Source organism: Anarhichas minor, unplaced genomic scaffold (assembly GCF_050575085.1).
Source record: "Anarhichas minor isolate MPS153535 unplaced genomic scaffold, ASM5057508v1 ptg000014l, whole genome shotgun sequence".
Classification (NCBI taxonomy): domain Eukaryota; kingdom Metazoa; phylum Chordata; class Actinopteri; order Perciformes; family Anarhichadidae; genus Anarhichas; species Anarhichas minor.
This window is the reverse complement of record NW_027466460.1, coordinates 6,159,422-6,178,868: the sequence shown is the minus strand read 5'-3', so window position 1 is coordinate 6,178,868 and position 19,447 is coordinate 6,159,422. Positions and strand designations below refer to the sequence as shown.

The 19,447-nt window shown below is 41.5% G+C and overlaps 1 protein-coding gene across 1 annotated transcript in view; it reads left to right on the top strand.

Moving 5' to 3' along the window:
* The first annotated feature begins 8,949 nt into the window (after positions 1-8,949).
* Positions 8,950-19,447, top strand: part of dlc1 (DLC1 Rho GTPase activating protein) — a 74,850-nt gene continuing 64,352 nt past the window's right edge. The window contains exons 1-3 of the mRNA XM_076091232.1: positions 8,950-10,905; positions 15,379-15,513; positions 15,814-15,927. Coding sequence (XP_075947347.1) covers positions 8,950-10,905; positions 15,379-15,513; positions 15,814-15,927 — 2,205 coding nt within the window. The remainder of the gene's footprint in view (positions 10,906-15,378; positions 15,514-15,813; positions 15,928-19,447) is intronic.

The window sequence follows — 19,447 nt, the reverse complement described above, 5'->3', positions numbered from 1 at the left end:
CACTGTTCCTTCATTGGACTATATGAATCGGTAACACTTAACTTTAAGTGTTATAAATTATAAAAATGTATAAATAATGATGTGCAAATAGATTGAGATTTGCTATTTTTTATGTTTTACACTCACTGTTCTATTCATTTAATGGCTTTATTTCATGTGTTTTGATGTAATTATATTAGAGTGGCTGTAATGGTGATATTGACAAACATATGAGGAGAGAGGAAACGAGGAAATATCAAATAAGAGACTTGGGATGTGCCCTATGGCGCTGCTAGTATACGCTGCTAACTTCCCGGAACTATTGACAGGCTCCATGAGTCCATGGAGTGAATGGAGATGACGTGACTCTCATTAAACGGCTCAGGTGTCGCCTCAATATGACACAGATGTAAAATTTGGCGCAGCTTGCTGGAATAATGAAGTAATGCAGGCTTACTGCGAAGATTTGAGGACGAACATAATTCATAGTGTGGCCAAGCTTGTCTCTCGTAATGGTAAACAATTAAATGATTGGGACGACTAAACCTGAATTGACAAAAAAATGATGTGTGCAACCTCTACGGCTGCCATTTCACCTGCAAAAGGTGAGTCACGTTAATGAATATAATGAGCTTCAGATTCAGACTGCCTTTGCTCAGATCATGAGACTTTTTGTAACAGTTGGTTACCGCAACTAATTCTTATTTTATCATGTGTGATACGTCTGCTTCTCCTTTTAGAAAATCTACACTTGACTTTGAAAGGTTTAGAGAGCCTGGACAGAGTGGCACTAACCCTAACCACACATTTAAAGCCACTTTTGCCTGTATGAGTTGAATTAGATAAAAAATGTCCCAAAAATAACCTAGCTCCTTCTACAAATCTGAACTTATAATATCCATAATACCAGATGGTTTCTTATCTTGTATGTGTCCCCATATTGATAAATATGACGTTGTGTCGCCCCCAGCAGTCGGTGTCATGTTATTAAAGCCCATTTTCTACCATCAAATGCTAATTGTTGCAGACGCCACAGGTAGCCTCGCTGTTGGGGGACTACAGGACTTCATCGTTGCTCGGGTCCACTTCACTGGGGATCTACAATCTATGGTGAGGATGCCTGCTGACAAAGAGACTGCTGCAGGCACTCAAGCTGACGGATGGTCTCCTCCCTTGCTGTGTAGTCTCACTGCATGTGGGAGCTTTCCAGAGCCACACATGTTCACAAGTCCAGGCAAAGGTAAGTGATCTGGACACTGAGTTGCATCCCGTCTCTTTCAGCATCTCTTTATATTCATAAACACACCTTAGCGCATCATTATTTCTGTCTCAGGAACAGCAGCTTTTTTTCCCTCTGATACACTTGATTTGTGTTCTTTGCACTGTGCTTGAAGTTGGTTGGACATGCTGTTTAAATGATGTAGCCATTTGTGGCTTCTGAATGTCCCGAGTCTGATGTTTTTTGTAGCATCAATTTCAAGAAGGCATTGCCCCCTGTCTGCTGTTTTTCCAAGAGGTTTCTTCTCCTCAGTGAAGATTCCCTGAGCTGTACACTTCCTGAGTGGGCTGGGATGTCAAACAGTGTCCTCAAGAAGAAGATCCTATTATTGTCCTTTTGCTCTAATTGCACTGTAAACGTTTCTACCGCATTACGTAGAAGACCAGAAGGGAAGGTAAATATTTAACTGTGGCAATCTTGTCCACTTTTCACTCTATGTAGGTATAGTTGTGTCCCTGACAACTGCAACATTTCTGCAGCCTTAGGCCATATAAATAATCCCTTTTTATAAACTGAATGCCAGACTGATACAAATGCACGTTTTCCTCATACCTGATAATAGCTGTTATTGTGTCAGTACGGATTAAAAGCGAAAATAAGGAAGAGAACTTGCTGGACCAGAACATATGATGAGCGCTACGTGAACGTATGTGGGTGAACAAGGGCAGATGTTGGGCGGTTACATTTGGAACCAAGATGCAAACTAACATGGAGAACAAACATAAGTGCTCCAAGGTCTCTCTCCTCATCCTCCTCCTGGCCCCTCATCTCCTGACTCTTCATCTCAAGTATTTCCTGCTGATGCTGCTGTGGCAACGGTGTCCAAGGACAACACGTTTTCCTGGATCTCTACTGAAAGTGAGTCGATGCCAGCACAGCATATGTTCAGCAGAATCCTGTGTGTGTGTGTGTGTGTGTGTGTGTGTGTGTGGGGGGGGTGTAGTACGTCACTATACTGGCCCTCCCAATGTCTGGTCCAAGCTGAAGAATCATTCCTCATAACCAACAAGACAAGAACATAAATATTATATGTTTCTGTCCTCAGATGCTTTCAATATTCAAGCTGTTAGAAAATTCGAAGCTTTGGAAGATGTGATGAATTTCCAAAAGGTCTACATTGCACCTACCTTTCTTTTGTTGTTGCAAAAAGGGATAGAAAGAGTGGTGATAAATTCCTCACTTTTCTGTTTCACAATAGTCTTTGTGAAGCACTTGACATTTGTTAATAACAGTGCATCTTCCAAAATGAGTCATTTAAAACAAATGTAAATAAGAAAAGTACAAAAGCAAAGTTTAACATCTGCTGGGTAAACCATCTGAAGCATATTAGATTTATGTAAGATATTAGCCTGTGAAACACCACATTTAACGCTAACGTACACGTGAGGGTTACGTGTATGGCTGTGTGCATTCCTGCACACATTTTAAGGCTACAGACGTGTGAGAATGTGCCCAGGTGCAGGTGGCGATAAGGTTATTGGGCATTTGTTTGAGTCAGCTGTACAGATGAAATCCAGCTGTTGTCGCCAACTAGCCCTGCCTTGTTCCATATGGAGCTGTCTGTTTGAGATGCAGGGAGGTTGTTTGAGCACTGCAGGCTGCATTTACTTGCACAATGTGTGTCCATCACTCACATATCTTCTTTCGGTATGTAAATGTAACCAATAGGATGTCTTTGGAGAGTCAAGTCAATTTTTCTTTATACAGCTCAAAATTACAACTCACAAATTTTGCCTCAAAGGGCTTTGCAATCTGCACAGCATATGGCACCCTCTACCCTTAGACCTTTGGTTCAGATAAAGAACAACTCCCCCCAAAAATCCATTTTAATGTGGAAACAAAATGGAAGAGCAACACAGGAGGGATTCCTCTTGTCATAGATGCTTTGCGTACAAACTGGACAGAAATAACACAAGTAAAACTACAGTATGGTGAAACGGAACAACTTCATTAGGTGGGTAGATTGTAAACCTATGACCTGGGCCACACAACCTCCTCTCTACCATGATAACGTGCGAAGAGGACAGACTACACAATATACACATGAGATACAGACACAAAACTCAAAGATACCATGAATGAAGAAGGAACCGACAGCTAAAGGGAGCAAGAGGGAGTTCTTAAAACACTGTGGTAGCTTTCTTGGTTGGAGATTTTGTTCAGGATGAAGTCACATTTATAGAGTCACTCTATTTCAGAAGGGGGTTTTTCGGGGATATTCAAGTCCCCATTATGTGTCGTTGTCAAGGTCTTGTTTGGAATGATGTTTACATGTATAATAGTATCTTATTCAGTGTTCCCCACAGAATTAGATTATATTCGTGGTGGCAGCTGAGGGGTGTTATGTTCTTAAATAATTTTTCATTAATACCATAAAGTACTCGACTGCAATTGTATTATAATTTTGGAAAGATTGTACCATTTTGGACAGATTTGTGCAACTCTGGATTTAATCTATTCAGGAATTTGGCCGGCCGTCTTCTCTGCAGGGAAAAGCCAAGAGCAATCCTGACGCATGATCATGTTTTGATTCAGAGTGTCCCCGTCAAGGAGAGGAGGCGCTATTCACAGTCGGGTCTGTTGTCTGTGAGAGCGAGGCAAGGAGGGGCCGAGTTCATCAATGCGACAATGAAATATGATTTTACCCATTTTAAAAAGTAAAAAAGAAATACATATATATATCATTATGTGGTGGTCAATGTGGATATTGTGGCAGGCCGCCACAAATAAATCCATGTATTGAGAAACACTGTATTTTCTAATACGGCTATACATAATAGTTATGTTGTTTCCAGGCGTCTTAAAAGCAGGATAAGGACTTATACCAAATATTTATAAATGGAAAATCATGTTTACAAGCAGCAACACAAATATTGGAAATTCCAATCACCTGAGTATTAACAGGAACTTGTGCGTGTGGTGTTGTGTGTTTTGTACAATATGATGTTGGCACAATAATTGGCAGACAATGATGTTCCTCCCCAGTAAATGATGCTGGTGGTTTGGTATTTACCTGATGTGAAGTCTACAGTCATGGGACACTAATGGGACGTCCTCAGTGTGAGACTGTTTTTCAGTTGAACGCCCAGATGACACAAGTCTGTATCGTTTTGTTTGACAAACTAAACAACATAGTATTTTACAACAAACACACACACACACACACATCCAGCACATAACGTTCTCTCTTGTCTCTTACACACACACACACACACACACACACACACACACACACACACACACACACACAGAGAGACTCCTCTCACAAGAAGATTAGATAGATTATTTTAGCCTGGAGATTGTTATGGTCTGTATCCTCAATAACTTGTACTTCCTGTTCCCACGGTAACAGTCACACTAAAACCCACGATCAGTGGCCAAGGCCCCCTCAGTTTCTCCCACGACGACTTGTTGCATTTAGACCCAGAAGATTAAAGGCCATTTTTTAATTTAGACAGCAACGGAGCCCTCAACGGTCTTTCTAAGTGCACGTAATCTGCTTTGGGATGTTTCATTCAAGAATATTGCGATCGCCAAACCCATGGCCCATAAAGCGGCATGCCTGTAGGTTTAGAGAAGGAGTTGTTAACCACAGGGCATAGCAAGTGACAGGAAGGGATTGCAAGGATCTTGGTGTGGTTTGTTGATGTTATTTTTCGATCTTCAGATGAGATTCTGGCATTTTGTTCAATTTTCTTTTTAGTGTAAATGACCCCAAGATCCGTTTTTACAACTTTGCATAACTACTGGGCAAGTACAGTAGAAAATGGTTATTTAAAGAAGCCTTAAAATGGGTGAAATAAAATCTCCTCAAAGCGGTCTTTGTATATGCCAGGGCTCAATATGACTCAGTTATTGAAGGGGCGGGAATTTTTTTCTACAAGCGTCACCTACATTTTCCTACATGGGCAAACACTCAGTGTTCTTCAATGCCCATGATTTAGACTGGCTTATTTTTCCAATAATAAACTATATCAGTGAGGAATGTGAGGCTGTTTCCTTTGGACCCTCAATGCTCCACTTAAGAAGCCGAGGGGTCGAACAGTGGGGGATTATAGGGTGAATCATGAATAGGTCTTTCTCAACCATGTATGTGACCGCTCTAAACTTGTGAGCGGTGATGCTGCATGCCTGTGTGAATGTTCATGCTCGTCCTCTGTGATGTGGGACTCAGACTTAGTCTGGCTTGTAGCGACGATGACTCTGAAAGGGCAAATAAACATTCTGAAATAACCCTCATATACAGTGCATAGTCTTCTACACAGATTCCAATAAAGACTGCGCACACGTGCACTGACAAAAAGAAGAAGAAAATGTTTCAGTTCATATTATCTCAATGTTTTGTGAAATCATAGTAAATGTTTACCACACTTAACTTAGATAGTGACCACAGTAAGCATTTTATCTTACAAACCTCACAGAGCGCTAGCATGACTGTAGACTTAAGACTTGTTCCAGCTACATTTTGTTTTCATTTTCCAATTCTAATGCTTCATTACTCGAGCAGCTCGCACACAAGCATACTGTACAGAGCCGTTGCTGATGGGCATCTAGTCTCACACATGTTGTTGATTGAACATGTGTTTGCCCTGTGTCACTGATGGATCAGATTGTGACGTAGACCAGTTGCCCTGTGGCTGTGCAGGATGGTAGGACTGTGAGGGGGAGGCCTAGCATTCTTAAATTATAGGCCCGTGTGGGATGTCCACAGGAGGTAATGAGTGGATAGCCTGAGTCATGCTCTGTGTCGGCCTCTGCACTTCAATCACCAGCCTCATCCACATGGAAGCTACTGTGACCGAAAAGATCTGCATTTCGTTACACTGCACTGGGCGTAACCACAGAGCGCATCATGTGAAATGCTACAGAGGAGTCTTGTCGAACTTGGATCCTTTCCCCTTGAGTACGACCATCTGTGTCCCTGGAGAGCCAACATTGACGGCAGTGTACAATTTCCCAGCGAGGCCCCTAAGAAAAGACTAAGAACCAGACCAGAGCCTCACCTCACATCTGGACGACCCAGAGGTTAGACGGCGGGGTTGCAGATAGTTGGAGGGGGCTTCCTTCATGTTCTTGCATTGTCCTTGTTGCTTTGACGCATTGCTTCTTTTGTGCAACTGCTGGAGATGCTGTTGTTAGAATGTTATGAATTCATATAGCATACATTTTATGTAAATCAGGAGGGTTTGGGGCGCCAGATGTTTTTGACTGGAGATGTGCTCTGCAAATGGAAGTGTTTTGCTTCACAACCCCTGTCTTAATCAAACTTATAGATAAAATTAACATTTTTCTTAAATTGTCTCAGTGACATCAAGTTTAAATATCCCTAGCTTTGTCTTTTTTTTCCTGCCGAGTGCCTCTGACAAATGACTATATTAAGACATAAATGACTGGCATTGTGTCCTTAAGTTGTTTCTTTCCTACGGTTTACTATAAAACAAAGATATCAGGTTGACAGCACCTTCAAAACTCTCAACATAGTCATTCAACTTTTTTAAAAAGCAATTTATATTATATATTCTTACAGATTTGGAAAAATGCATTCTGAAAGCATATCAGTATGTACATCTTTCATTAGTTTGGTTAAGAATGCTTGTAGAGTTACAAGATGACAAATTTAAACAAAACGGCCCCAGAAATAACTGCCAAAACATTAGAGCAATCTCTCTTGGCCCGCAGCCAAAGGTCTTACGAGGCAGCCTGTCCTGTTACTAATCTAAACCAACTGGTGGGAACCTTGCCCAACTTAGTGAAATTGCAAGCTAAGGCAGAACAAGAAAAGTCCACTGAGAAAAGGAAAGAGAAGTTCTGAGAGAAGAAGCGGAGAGGAAGTTTCTAAAATAGTGAGGACTAAAAGTACATTAGAGGAGGGTGGAGAGAATAAATGCATACAGTGTGCTGTGAGAGTTGTGAGACGGGGGATGGGGCTCCAAGGATGTGACTCAGACTCTCTGTCAAAACCAGCGGGGAGGGAACCTGATGAGAAAAGGGATAGAACGGAGGAGAGCAGGGGTGGAGTGGGGGAAAGAAAACCCAGCCCCTCTTACACCACCCCGACTCTTTGGCAATTCAGCGTCAGCAAAAACCCTAATGTGATCAAGATGGAAGTTGTCTTTGGACTTTTCACTGCTCCCCGGCTTTCTTCCGACAGTTTTACGGCGAAGATCCTGACTGGAGTCCAGAAAATGGCTTGCAGGAACGAAGACTAAGGATTGCTTACAGACTTTCACGGATGTCAAGTCACTTGAAAAGAGATGGATTCATATTTCCCAAACAACTACGCATTGCTTTCAGCAGATGAATGAAAAGGCAACTTGCACACTGGATAACTGCACTCAAAGCAATTTCTGGATCTATAACATATTTGTTGGATTATCACCCGGTGTTTAATTACTGAATATACAGCTACCGGATTATATCGTAAAACACTGTGTCATCACTGGAGAATTTACAAGAACTAAACATTCTTACTCCAGCATAAAGGAATTGTATTGAAGTGTCAGCGTTGCTGTCGGTTTGTTGGGCAAATAGAAGGAGCAACTGCTTTGGGGCACTTTTTGTAACCCCTCTTTACTTAATTTATAACCAGGAGCAGGTTCATGCCAGAAGGTGAAGATGGCAGTTGGTACCATCCGGTTCTTGTCCTGAGGAAACAAAAGGTGAAAAAGTGGAGAAAAAACGCCTGTCGCAAATTTTGATCATACTTTTACTGCTAATAGATGTGTTGGAAAAATTGACTCTTTAATGTGAACAATGATAGAAAAATTGTATTGAAAGTATATTTGTAGTCTCTTACTGTACAATACTCTTTATTCTTCTATCATGATGTTTTTTTAGCAGATGTTCAGCTTGAATTGAGTACATCCTGCTTGTTCCCTGTGTTCCTTTACTTCTGTACATTCTGACCTATAACGACAGGGGGAAAAAAACTGGGCACAGTACAGAGCACGGTTTGATTCATGTATAGAACCCACAGTATGCGCTATGATAATGTTGGCTTGTGGACACCCAGCTGTTCAGGGACACTGACTGTCTTTTGCACTTTAACTCCCTTTAGTTACATCATTCTCATTTTAGTGTGTACAGAATGACAGTTAACCAACACCAAGAATTCTTCAGACCACTATTGCCTAAAGAATGTCGATTGAAATTGCCATGTAAATATGATCTCATGAATCTAAAGATGTTCAAAAGTAAACAAGAGAGGTCTACATAATTCTTTATAATTATCATGATGTTTCAGGCGGCTTTGTTGGCTTTATTCCTGGAAGCTTCTTGACACTTCAGGCAAAGTAAACGGTTCAAGTTCAAGAACATGCAATGTAGTTGGCGTGCTGTGATGTGAAATTCGGAACAGCTCTGCTTGAAAAGATAATCCCACGTTAGATTAGCATAACTGGGAATCCGGTTGTTTTATACAGATCCAGCAGAGTGTATACTTTCCAGGGCATTGTGAAAGCGTTATAATTACGCCCTTCTTGAACTTTCACTCACTATTCCCAAGCTGTTTACTTTAAGAGTGAAATGTTATTTACCATATTGTCATCTGCACATTCAGGTTCTCTCAACTCATAATTTGCGAACACTGGCTGTTTCTAATCCCCATTTCTCTTCTTGATTGCAGAATATCTGGTTCTTCATTTCTGCCTGCTGTCAAAAGCAGCTCTATGGGATAGCACTGGCTGTCCACCATGCCAGTAGCCATACGGAAAAGAAGTTGGGAGGAGCAGGTGACTCATGCTTCTGGATTACAGTACAGCTATGATGATCTGGACCTGGTCTGCCGCCATGGGGTGGACAGCGATGGGCCTTGGATGGGAGCAGGGTCTTCCAAACAAGGTCGACGGACGAGGTGTGCCTCCATGCCAGAGGGCTGCCACCAACTGCCCACACAGGACCTGGCTCAGACACTTAAGGGGCCAGCCTCTGTTGTGTATGATAATACTGCATCAGAACAGTTGAAGCTGATGGACAGTGATGTAAAAGTTCCAATGGATTTGCAGGAGGAGTCAGTTCATGGCCCTGGTGAGCTGGTGGACGTTGATATTCCCCAAAGGGCCTCTGAATCAGAGCATCTCCATATCGCAAACATTGGGAAGTCTGGAGAATTTCAATGTGACTCAGAGAGTGTGACGTCCAGGGAAAATATTTCTTGTGCAACTGGTAGCAGCAGTCACACTAAGAACACTATCAGTGGTGAAAATGGCACAGAGAGTAGTCAGAGTCACAACATCTGCAATGACGATAATGTCTTTAAAAGTCCACATATCTCACGTGAAGGGCAACAATGCATCTTTATCTCTTCAAACAATGGGCCTCTACTGTCTAGATCTGCTGGTGAACCGCTTGGCAAACTTCCAAATCATCAGGAAACAAAGGAGAGCCATACAGAGGGTTACAGCAGACCTCCTGAAATCTCTGAGGCCGCACTAAACCAGTTCTCTGCTGCTGAACTGGAACCTCAAACTGACCTTCCAGATGTAGAGGAAGAGAAGATTTCCACTTTTGGCCATGCTGATGCAAGTGTAACCTTACCTGTTGGTGTGCTTCACAGTTCAGTTAATATGATGGAGAGTGGTGATGTGATGTCACAGGCTAACACAACTGTGGAACCAGTTGTGACTTTAGTGGTAGAGGAAGTATGTGACAAAGGAGTAACTGAAAACCGGAGCGCAGAGGCGGCTGTCAAGCTGGATGGATTAAATGACCCAGAAACTCTAAATGAAAATACAGGACTTCACTCAAGAGACACACAAGGACTAGTGCAGGATCGTCACGACTGTACTGGTGTTTTGGATCAGGCTCATGGTTGTGAAATATCCCACCAGACATTGTTGGAACTGCGTAATGTTGAAATGACAGCGATGAACGGGCCTCAGGGAGAGGAAAGTGCACAAGCAGAAAGCAGCGAGAAAGCAGCAGCAGAGGTCAGGTATGAGCCAATCACATCATCTGATATATCTTTCAATGGTCAGTGTTGCTCTATGACAGCTAACAGCAACGTGTCATCTGAAGAACTGGATACTGGATATTCAGAAGAAAACTACACACAGACAAACATTACTCAGTGTGCAGACCGGTATGTGGAAACGACGACCTCCGTTAGTCAACCGATGGAAAACACTGATGTCGGCTCAGTGTCCAAAGAGTTGGCTTGTTGTGACGATGAAACCATAGCCCTGCAGTTGGAAAATAGCTGTTCAAAACTGGATACTATCCCAGAAGTGTGCCACGTTGAGCCAGATGACACCCCTGTACTGGATCCTCAAAAGAACATTGCCTCAGATTTCAACCAAAATCGACATGTCCAGCAGTCCCATATGGATGTTAAACATGCAGGCTCTGAACAGCACACTGAAAACCTGCCACCATGCCCTGCAGAGGTCAACGAAGAGCTCTCACCGGAGGGACTCCATGGCAACCAAGCCCTTGGTTGTTACCTCAGTGAGTCACCTGCCCCTGAGGTGGCAGATGGTCAGAGGGAACACCAGAGGCCAGGAGCCACAGTCTCTAGAATGGAGGAGCCAGAAGAGGCCGCACACACCGCTATTTACAGTGACAAACAACTTACCAGTCCGGTTTTAGAAGGAACAAATGAACCTGGAGATCCAAAAGAGGACAGCGTGGTCCAAGTGCGAATGAGAAAGGTAAGGCTATATTTGATATCGATGTAGAAGAGATGCAGTGGATCACAATTGATATTTAAATACATCTTGTCTTTTGTTTCTGCGTAATAATTGCGATTCTGGCACTTTAACACCTCGAAATTAAGTTCCTTTTTTTTATTAAATGAACTGACACTTACTGGGCATTCGTGGACTACAAATGATTTTTGTCCCACACTCTGGCAATCGTCTCGGAAAACAATGACTTCACTCTTACATGCTTACAGATCAGTGAGTGGGGGGGGGGGGGGGGGGGGGGACACAGGGGGATCTGTGAAATGTTTTACTCTTTCTCAACGGCTCATTGCAAAACAAGGTCCTATAAGGGCATGGAGACCATGAACACAGAAGGAGCTGGAGGCTCAAGTAGAAGGCTTAAACTGCACTCTCCAAAAAATACTGTATGTTGTTCTCTTTACAGACTCTTGACACACTGCTAGCGGGTGTGCTTGTGGGTACAGTTCAGTGTCAAAAACCTAGAATAAGCAGTTCATGGAGTTGGGCTGATTGGAACAAAGCAATGAGTAGTTGCAGTGTTTGCCTTTTTGTAATGACAACAAGAAATCCATTATTTACAATGCAGAGCGCATTAAGCAGGCATGTTGTTTAGACAAGCACCATATTGTGGAAAGTCAGATTCTTGTGATAGGTTCTAGCTGAAGACGATCGCCCGCTTGTGAACATATGAAAATCCCATGCATGGGTTGTATTCAAGGTTGTAGTTTTGTACAGGTTTAGTGTACTGCTTATACATTTAGCATTTTGAAACGTTACAAAAACATTTATTTAACGGTTTATAAAACACTGTAGTGTAGTTGTGAGGCCATTATAAGGACATTTTTAAGTGTTAAGTGTTTTTTCATTGTGTATCAAGACTATCTGTTGTTTTCTGAGGTTTAGGACTTGTTGTGATAGGATATCAAGAACATTGTGTTATACTGAAGCGTGCAACGTGGCAGTTAATAGTGGCTTGTTGGTCAGTGTGTGGGGTGTGGGATGTTTTGATTCCCATGGTTTTGAACTTACTGCAATATACTTTCAAAGTAGTGGCTCTGTATGTATCCGCACAGATAATGTGGGATGTCATGTTGTTGCTTATACACACTTCTACAGCCCCCTTTACAAAGTACATAACAAAAATGTTTTTCGACCTTAAATTAAAAACGTGACATGAGCTATGATGCTGAGTGAAGACCAGTTAGTCTTTTTCATATACTGAATCGAGTTGAATTGGGTAATCACAGATATTTTTGTCTGCATTATTTCAACACAAATTCTATCCATGTGTGCAAAAAAATATTTGGAGGCCCTCTTAGTCATGACCAGTGGTGAAGTCACTCCCATCAGCTGCCAAAAACCAGAGATGACAGTCCAGTGCAAGGACATAGAAAACCAGTGCCGCATTTATCACCACTGGCTCCAATTTTAATCTTAGAATGGCTTTCAACTTTTGGATTTAATATCCGAGAAAATCAAGTAGAGTTCAGCCATTAAATCGTAGGGCACCAAGGCAATTCATCCACAGGGTTTTCACCACGGGGTGTATTTACATACTGTATGAAGCCAGTTTACTAAGAAAATGTGCTTTTGGGAAGGTCATGAGCACAGGAAAGAAATAAAGTTGCACAAATTAGCATTATCATCTCCAAGGGAGGTAACAGACTGTATTTTGCATAAAGAAAAAAGGAGAAGAAGCTCATAAAGGAAATTACAGAACTGATGTTATTATCTGTTAGTGGACAATGGCAACAGCAACCTGGAATTATCTCTGACAAGATATTGTACTAACAAATGATTATGTCCCCAGTGAACCATGTTGTTGTTGCACATTCAGTTTGTAAATTGAAGCCATCTGGTTTGTATAATAGCTTCGGATTAACCTGATATTGGGCTTTGTTACTGTGTTTATTTGTTTTAGCAACAGGGCTTTATCTTGACCCCAGGGCCAAACTGGCTCAACTGTCGTTTATCTGACAGCAGACCTCTTGGCAACATCATCATCTCAGTGCTCTCTCTGATGAATGAGGACTGAAAGGCAGAAAAAGAGACAATCAACTGCTCATGCTTATAATGTTTATGAATGAGATGCATACATGAAACAGTGTATGTATCATCATGTGCACACTATGTTTAGCTCAGCAGAGAAATTGACCCTTGAGTTTAATGGACAGGTTTGACAAATGGGATGAGGGCCACAGGGTAGAAGAGGGGGTTTGAAAAAGAGAGCAAGGAAAGGGGAAGGAGGGGTCTAAGAGTTCAAACAGTGTGGGAACTGTCTCCCATCTCAAAAAACAGGAAGTCGAGAGGAATGTAACAGAAACCTCAAAAGATTGGAAAGAGAGAAAAGCAACCTTCTGAGAACACCCAAACCACCAGAATGCCCCCGAAAAAACGTTGCCTCTCTGAGGCGCCTGACATCGCACTGCACTTGTTTTTTACTCTGCTGTTTTGTGGTTGTTATTGCCATCTCGAGCCAAATGCTTTTGTTCATTCAGTAAGGTCTCGTAAAGATGTCATTGTGTTACCACGATACAATGTTTCATTGTGAAACTTTGCCAAGGACACAGAACGTAGCGATGTGCACTGCCACTAGCTGGGAATGCCAATGAATGCATCAATGCGAGACACATTTCCATGACACACATGGCCCTCAATGTCTATTTGCTCTCTCGGCAAATCCAATAACAACGGCTTTTGACAGGCTAGTTGGGCACTAACTGGAAAATAAATGTAAGCGCAAGTCATAAGATGTTATTTGGGGTGCGGAGCAGGGAGCCAGGCAGAGCTGGAGCTTGTTTACCGTGATGCAGATTCTATAGGATCCATAAACCTGTCAACCTCGCACACATTAGCATTAGTCACAGCTCATATGAATGTTGTCATCTGAACACAGCCATTGTAAACTTAACTAAAACAAGATCTAGCCACCTCACAGGATATGTTTAGTACTTAATAACGATAAGATTTCTCTCTAATTGATCACACCTAAGAACAGACACGCATGAAATCCAGGCACACCTTCACACGGTAACTCGCCTCCATACCTTTGCAACATACAATCATAGTGGCTGTGTGTCCCATGAGGTCACCCTCATAAAGTGTTTAACAGGGTCTGTTAGTGGAGATTGCGATGAGGTTTGTAGGGACTAATGAGCTAGCCGTGTGATGTAATTTCTTGGGGTTCTTCTCGGGAGAGAAGCTCAGACAGAGAGCCACACCCGGAGCCGGTATAAAAGACGGGCGGAAGGAAATGAAAAGCTATGCTGTGTTAAGAAGTCCAGAAATGTTTGAACTTCAGACAAGGGTTTATTTAGCATCAAACAAAACAGGATTAAGGCATAGCGAACAAGGACGGAGTGGTGGGTGGAGTGTGAAGGTGGTATGGATTGCATGTTATTTAGCTTGTCTTACTGACGAGACACCACCTGAGGTCAGTGTGAGGCTTGTTATCACAGCGTGAGAACGGATAGTTAAGCGCTGCAGATGAGAGGACTAAAGGGAAAATGTTTTAGGTCTTAAAGTTATATGATTAAAAATGGACCAGAGATGATACAAAAGAGATCTATATTAAATGCACAGGGGGTGTGGAAAAAGCACAGGAGACATCCAGGACTATTTTATGTGCAGAACGGAGAAGGAGACAGAAGAGCAGAGGGTGAAAGAGGATTCGAGTTATCTGCAGCAGTTGAAAAGGAAGAGGAAAGAGAAGTAAGAAGCAGGGAAAGATGGATGAGCATAGTTTGCAGTATTTTGGCATGAAGGGCTACAGGCCAAAGAACTGAGTTAGTTTGAGATTAATTGTTTGGAAATATTATGAAAATATATTTATATTAGTATTTTTAATATGATGATATATTGCAGATCAAGGTAGGCCTTAAATGAAAAAAAAAATCCAACAACTATATTTTATCTTTAAACTTTATTTTAGCTTATTCTAATGTCTTTCAAGCCAACTAGTCTGCATCTGTTTTATGTCTTTCTATATTGAATCAAACTGTTGTATATTGTTAATACTTCGCTCATTTAGTCCTTTGTTCAGGTCAAGTAAGAAGCTGGAAAGCTGAGTAAGCCATCCCCACACTTAACAAGTTCAGTAGGCAGGAAAACAAATGTCGTCCTGTGCATTTCAAAAACATCTCATCTCCATCTCCATGCTTCCAACTTTACAATGCATTACCATTGGCTTTTGTAATTGCAGTGGCACTCTTCTGTCAACTTCTCCATCCTTGGAGGCATATGGTAAATAAACTGCATACTGTATATATGGTGCTTTTCTACCACAACAGACACATTTGCCTCTCATTCACCCACTCACACACTGATGAGGGCAGAGCTGCCGCACAGGGAGTTGGCCCATCTATGGGGAGCAATTTGGGCTTCAGTGTCTCTCCTACATGTATCAGCTGGTTGCAATGGTAATATTTAATTTTTTCTCTGATTTGTCTGTTTATTCAGCATGAGCATGCTCGTCTGGACTCGATGGTTTTGCTGCTGATGAAGTTGGACCAGTTGGACCAGGAAATTGAGAATGCTCTCATTGCCACCTCCTCCATGGACGGCACGCCGACCCTTCATCGACGACCACTCCTGGTACGCACATGCATGTTATCCTGCTGGATTTGGCTGCAGTTTCTACTTCATTTGGAAAAATGCTTTTCTTTATATGAAAATATTGTACCCAATGGATCCAGAAATTACCTTCATTCGTTCTTTCATTTCTTCCTTGCCTAGAATAATCCTATCTGTCCCTTAGTGGCCATTATGAGGCATAGCAATGTCTATAAACACGGTATCATTCATCTGCTGATGAACTTTGTAGTGATACAACTAGATCATCCTTGCATAACAATATAATGCCTACATTGTCATCTTTGTCTTTTACCTGTGCAGGAGCTAGATTTAGGATCTTTACCAGCAGCATCACAAAATCCTCCTCATCCACATGTTCCTGCTGCCTCCACCTCAGGCCCTACATCAGCCCTTGGAGCAAAACCTAAGAGTGGGGTAAGTCAGGAGCTCGATATCATACATCTAAACCATAATCAGTAGATTGCTTAGAGATTATACACACACACACACACACACACACACACACACACACACACAACATATATCACTATCATGCATCACCAATGTTCTTTATTTTCTTCTTGGCTTTCCTCCCTTTACATTTTTGCATTTTATTTAAAATGCTGGCCAGGTTTGTGCGTCGGCTTGTTTAAAGTATGAATGTTGTTGTTTTTGCAGTTTTTCAAGATTTCAAAACTGCGAAACATCACTTGTCCATTGTTGTGGCTGTTTTAGTTTCTGGTGTCTCTCATGTGCATAGTTTTTTAGTTGATGCAGAGCTACTGTTAAACAACTTTTATGTCTCAAATTAAACAAACTTTTCTTCTTGGGACATAGTGGTACAAAAGTTTAAATTAAAACGGCAAACACAGGGCACACACACACACACACACACACACACACACACACACACACTCCTAGTGAATCCCCCAGTTGTAGGAATGCCCCCCAGCACTTAGGGCTTAGCCAAGCAGACGTTAAAACGCTATAATTAGCTGGTTCCATAGATCCAGACCCCTTTTCCCCAACAAAGGGGTCAGAAGGGGGGTCTGGGGGTGAAAAGCCAGGGCAGGGGGGGAACGAGGAGGGACACGCTTCAAGTGAGACAGGCGTCTTCAAACCTCTTGCTTGCTCATTTAATGACTTTGTCAGCCTTGCTTTGCAAATGCTGTCAGGGCAAAGTGAACAAGGCCGGTAGCCAGGGGACTGAGCACTGGAAATATATTTAAAAAAAGATTATAACTGCTTTGAGACATTTTATCACAAGGTGCAAAGGACGTCTCGCATTCTTGAATTATCTTTCGCGGTTCCTTATTGACATTGCTTTGTCTTGTTGCGCGTCACAACTCTTATGCTGTCTTAAAGGAACGCAAGATTTCCCTCGTGTGTGCATGACGGTTACTTTAAGGGATACAGAGCAACATGCTCTATGATGTGTAATGTCTGCTGCCAACTGTTTCCACAACCTCCATTCCTGCAGTAACCCAAGGTAATTTACTAAGCTTGGGTAAACAGTGCTTTCACTGCGCCTAATAGGACGCTTTTTTACAGTGGAGGCCCTGCGGGGTGATTGATGGAGGCCAAAGAGATGATGACTTCATGAAGGGGATTCTCAGTGGTTAATAGTTGAAGGGCCTTTCAAACTTAAGTGTTGGGACGGCAACTTAATCTTTTAAGCTAGACAATACAAATCCTTTAAATGATGTAAACACAAGGCAGATGTGAGGAAGAACCATCATTGAGGTTTTAATTCAACCAGACATTATAGTTGTGTTTTACAAGAAGAAATACATAATGTAATATATTTTTCAAGCACAGAATAATTATCATCTGTTGTTATATACAAATACAACTCAGTTTTAATAGGGATGATAGTATGTAGAGTCATTATTTTACTGTAAAAGTTTCAGTAACATTTGTTTCCCTTTTATATGAGTGTCATCTAATGTTATAATGGAAATAATCTCATCCTTTCTCCACGTGTTGACCATTCTCTGGCCACTTTTATATATTATACATGGGTGGACTGAATAACCAGAGCTGCTCACAATACAACAAATACACCACCTCAAACTTCATCATCCACACTTTTGATATGGTTTAATCAATACCTCTCTGACACTGTTGAGAAAGGCTTAACATTACAAGTCCCTTTTACTCTTCTTACTTGTTCACTACACAGTGAATACATGCTTCTAAGCAAATAAATCCTACACTGAAACCAACTTTGTGCTGTATACTGTATGCTCAAAAAAAAAAAAAAAAAATCCAGGCCTATGAAAACATATGAAACTTTAAAAAAATGCCAGATGATAAATCACTGACTCTGCTACATAGCATTTGAATTTGCATTTTATGTGTTGCCTTGAACGTGTCTTGACATCAATCCCAACAAGAAAGTATTTGCAAGTTAACACAGGACAGCAAACAACATATATCTTTTTGGCAAGGCAACGGTAAGCGCAACCCGTTTTAAAGTCAACACAGAAATTGCTACTCTACACACCTGTGATATATTAGCAGAGATCCAAGAAGTCAAAATAAAGGGAGTAGTACGTCGACCTATTACAACACAACTTTGATACTGTATATAAAGTATCAAGATGAATGTCTCCAGGCAGAAGGTCGGTGAAAGGTTAAAATTTGAAATTCTGGCAGGAAGCTCATGTAAGACCAACTGACAGCGAGATCAAAGGAGTTTCGGTGTGTGTCTTTGTTTGTGTTAAAGAGCAACTAAAGACTGAATTAACTTTTTTCAGGAGGTGTGTACAGTCACTTAATTACGCTATCAATTGATCCTGGGCCAGGACCTTCCCTTCCCTTTTCCAGTGAAAAGTAAACCTAGTAATTCTTTCCTCTGGACCAAAGCAAATACTTTGGTTTAAGAAAGCTTTTGATATTAGTACTTTTAGTATTAGCCTCGCCAAGCCATGCTAGCAGTTCACAAGGCTTTGAACCACCATCATGGCCATCAGTGTCTGTGCAGAGGAGTGGCTGGTGTGTCTGTGTATTTTGTTATGTATGTTTGTAGAGGCAGTGTGATTCGTTAAGTGTTTATTATTGTGCATTTGCATTCCCTCCATCTTCCGTTGGATTATGCAAGAGGTAACTGGTATTTGTGTTCTTCCTGTCCCCCTGACACCTCCTGGAACTCAGTGTATCACTTTGGTGTGATTGTACCGAGCACATGGTCCTGCTATTCTGGCTTTTATGCAACACTGATAAATGTGAGGTGGTGGTATGTGGCTGTGTACTTTGGTGATGAGTGGACATTCACTTGGCATGTACATTGTCATTCTGTTGTGGATAAAGCACTGGGTTCAAGTGAATAGATTCTTGGCTCCTTAGCTAACGTAGCTGATGGCTATTGTTAGCCTTCAGCAGGTGGCTGTTATTCTTGCATCGAATGTGGGGCTAATATCTAACGGATGTTGTGCCACAGCAGGTGTTTTTTTCTCATGGTTGCACTGCTATTCTTTGCCCCTGAGTGTTTTTGTTGGCATGTTTCTATTACTTGCTTAGTGTAGCAGGTGTCCTGCAATTGGTATTTGACGCGCATTGTTGTGTTGCAACAGGTGGCTTTAATGTGCTTTACAGACTGTGCTTTACGATTGATTTGGCTCTATCTTATATTTAGGGCTGCAACTATTGATAATTTTCATTATTGGTAAATCTGCTGATTACTTTATTATTTTTAATTGGTCTATGAAATGTCAAAAAAATAGAGAAGATTGCTAAAGCTCCAGATGAGGTCGTCAATTGTCTTGTTTTGTCCAACTAAGAGTCAGTTTACAAACACATAAAACCAAGGAAAGTAGAAAATATTCACACAAGAATCTAAAACCAATGATTATTTAAAATGACTATTATTATGACGATTATTGTTTATTTTGGACCAACTAATCATCAGTAATGAATAAGTGTGTAAAGACAAATAATGTATAGCACCATTAGC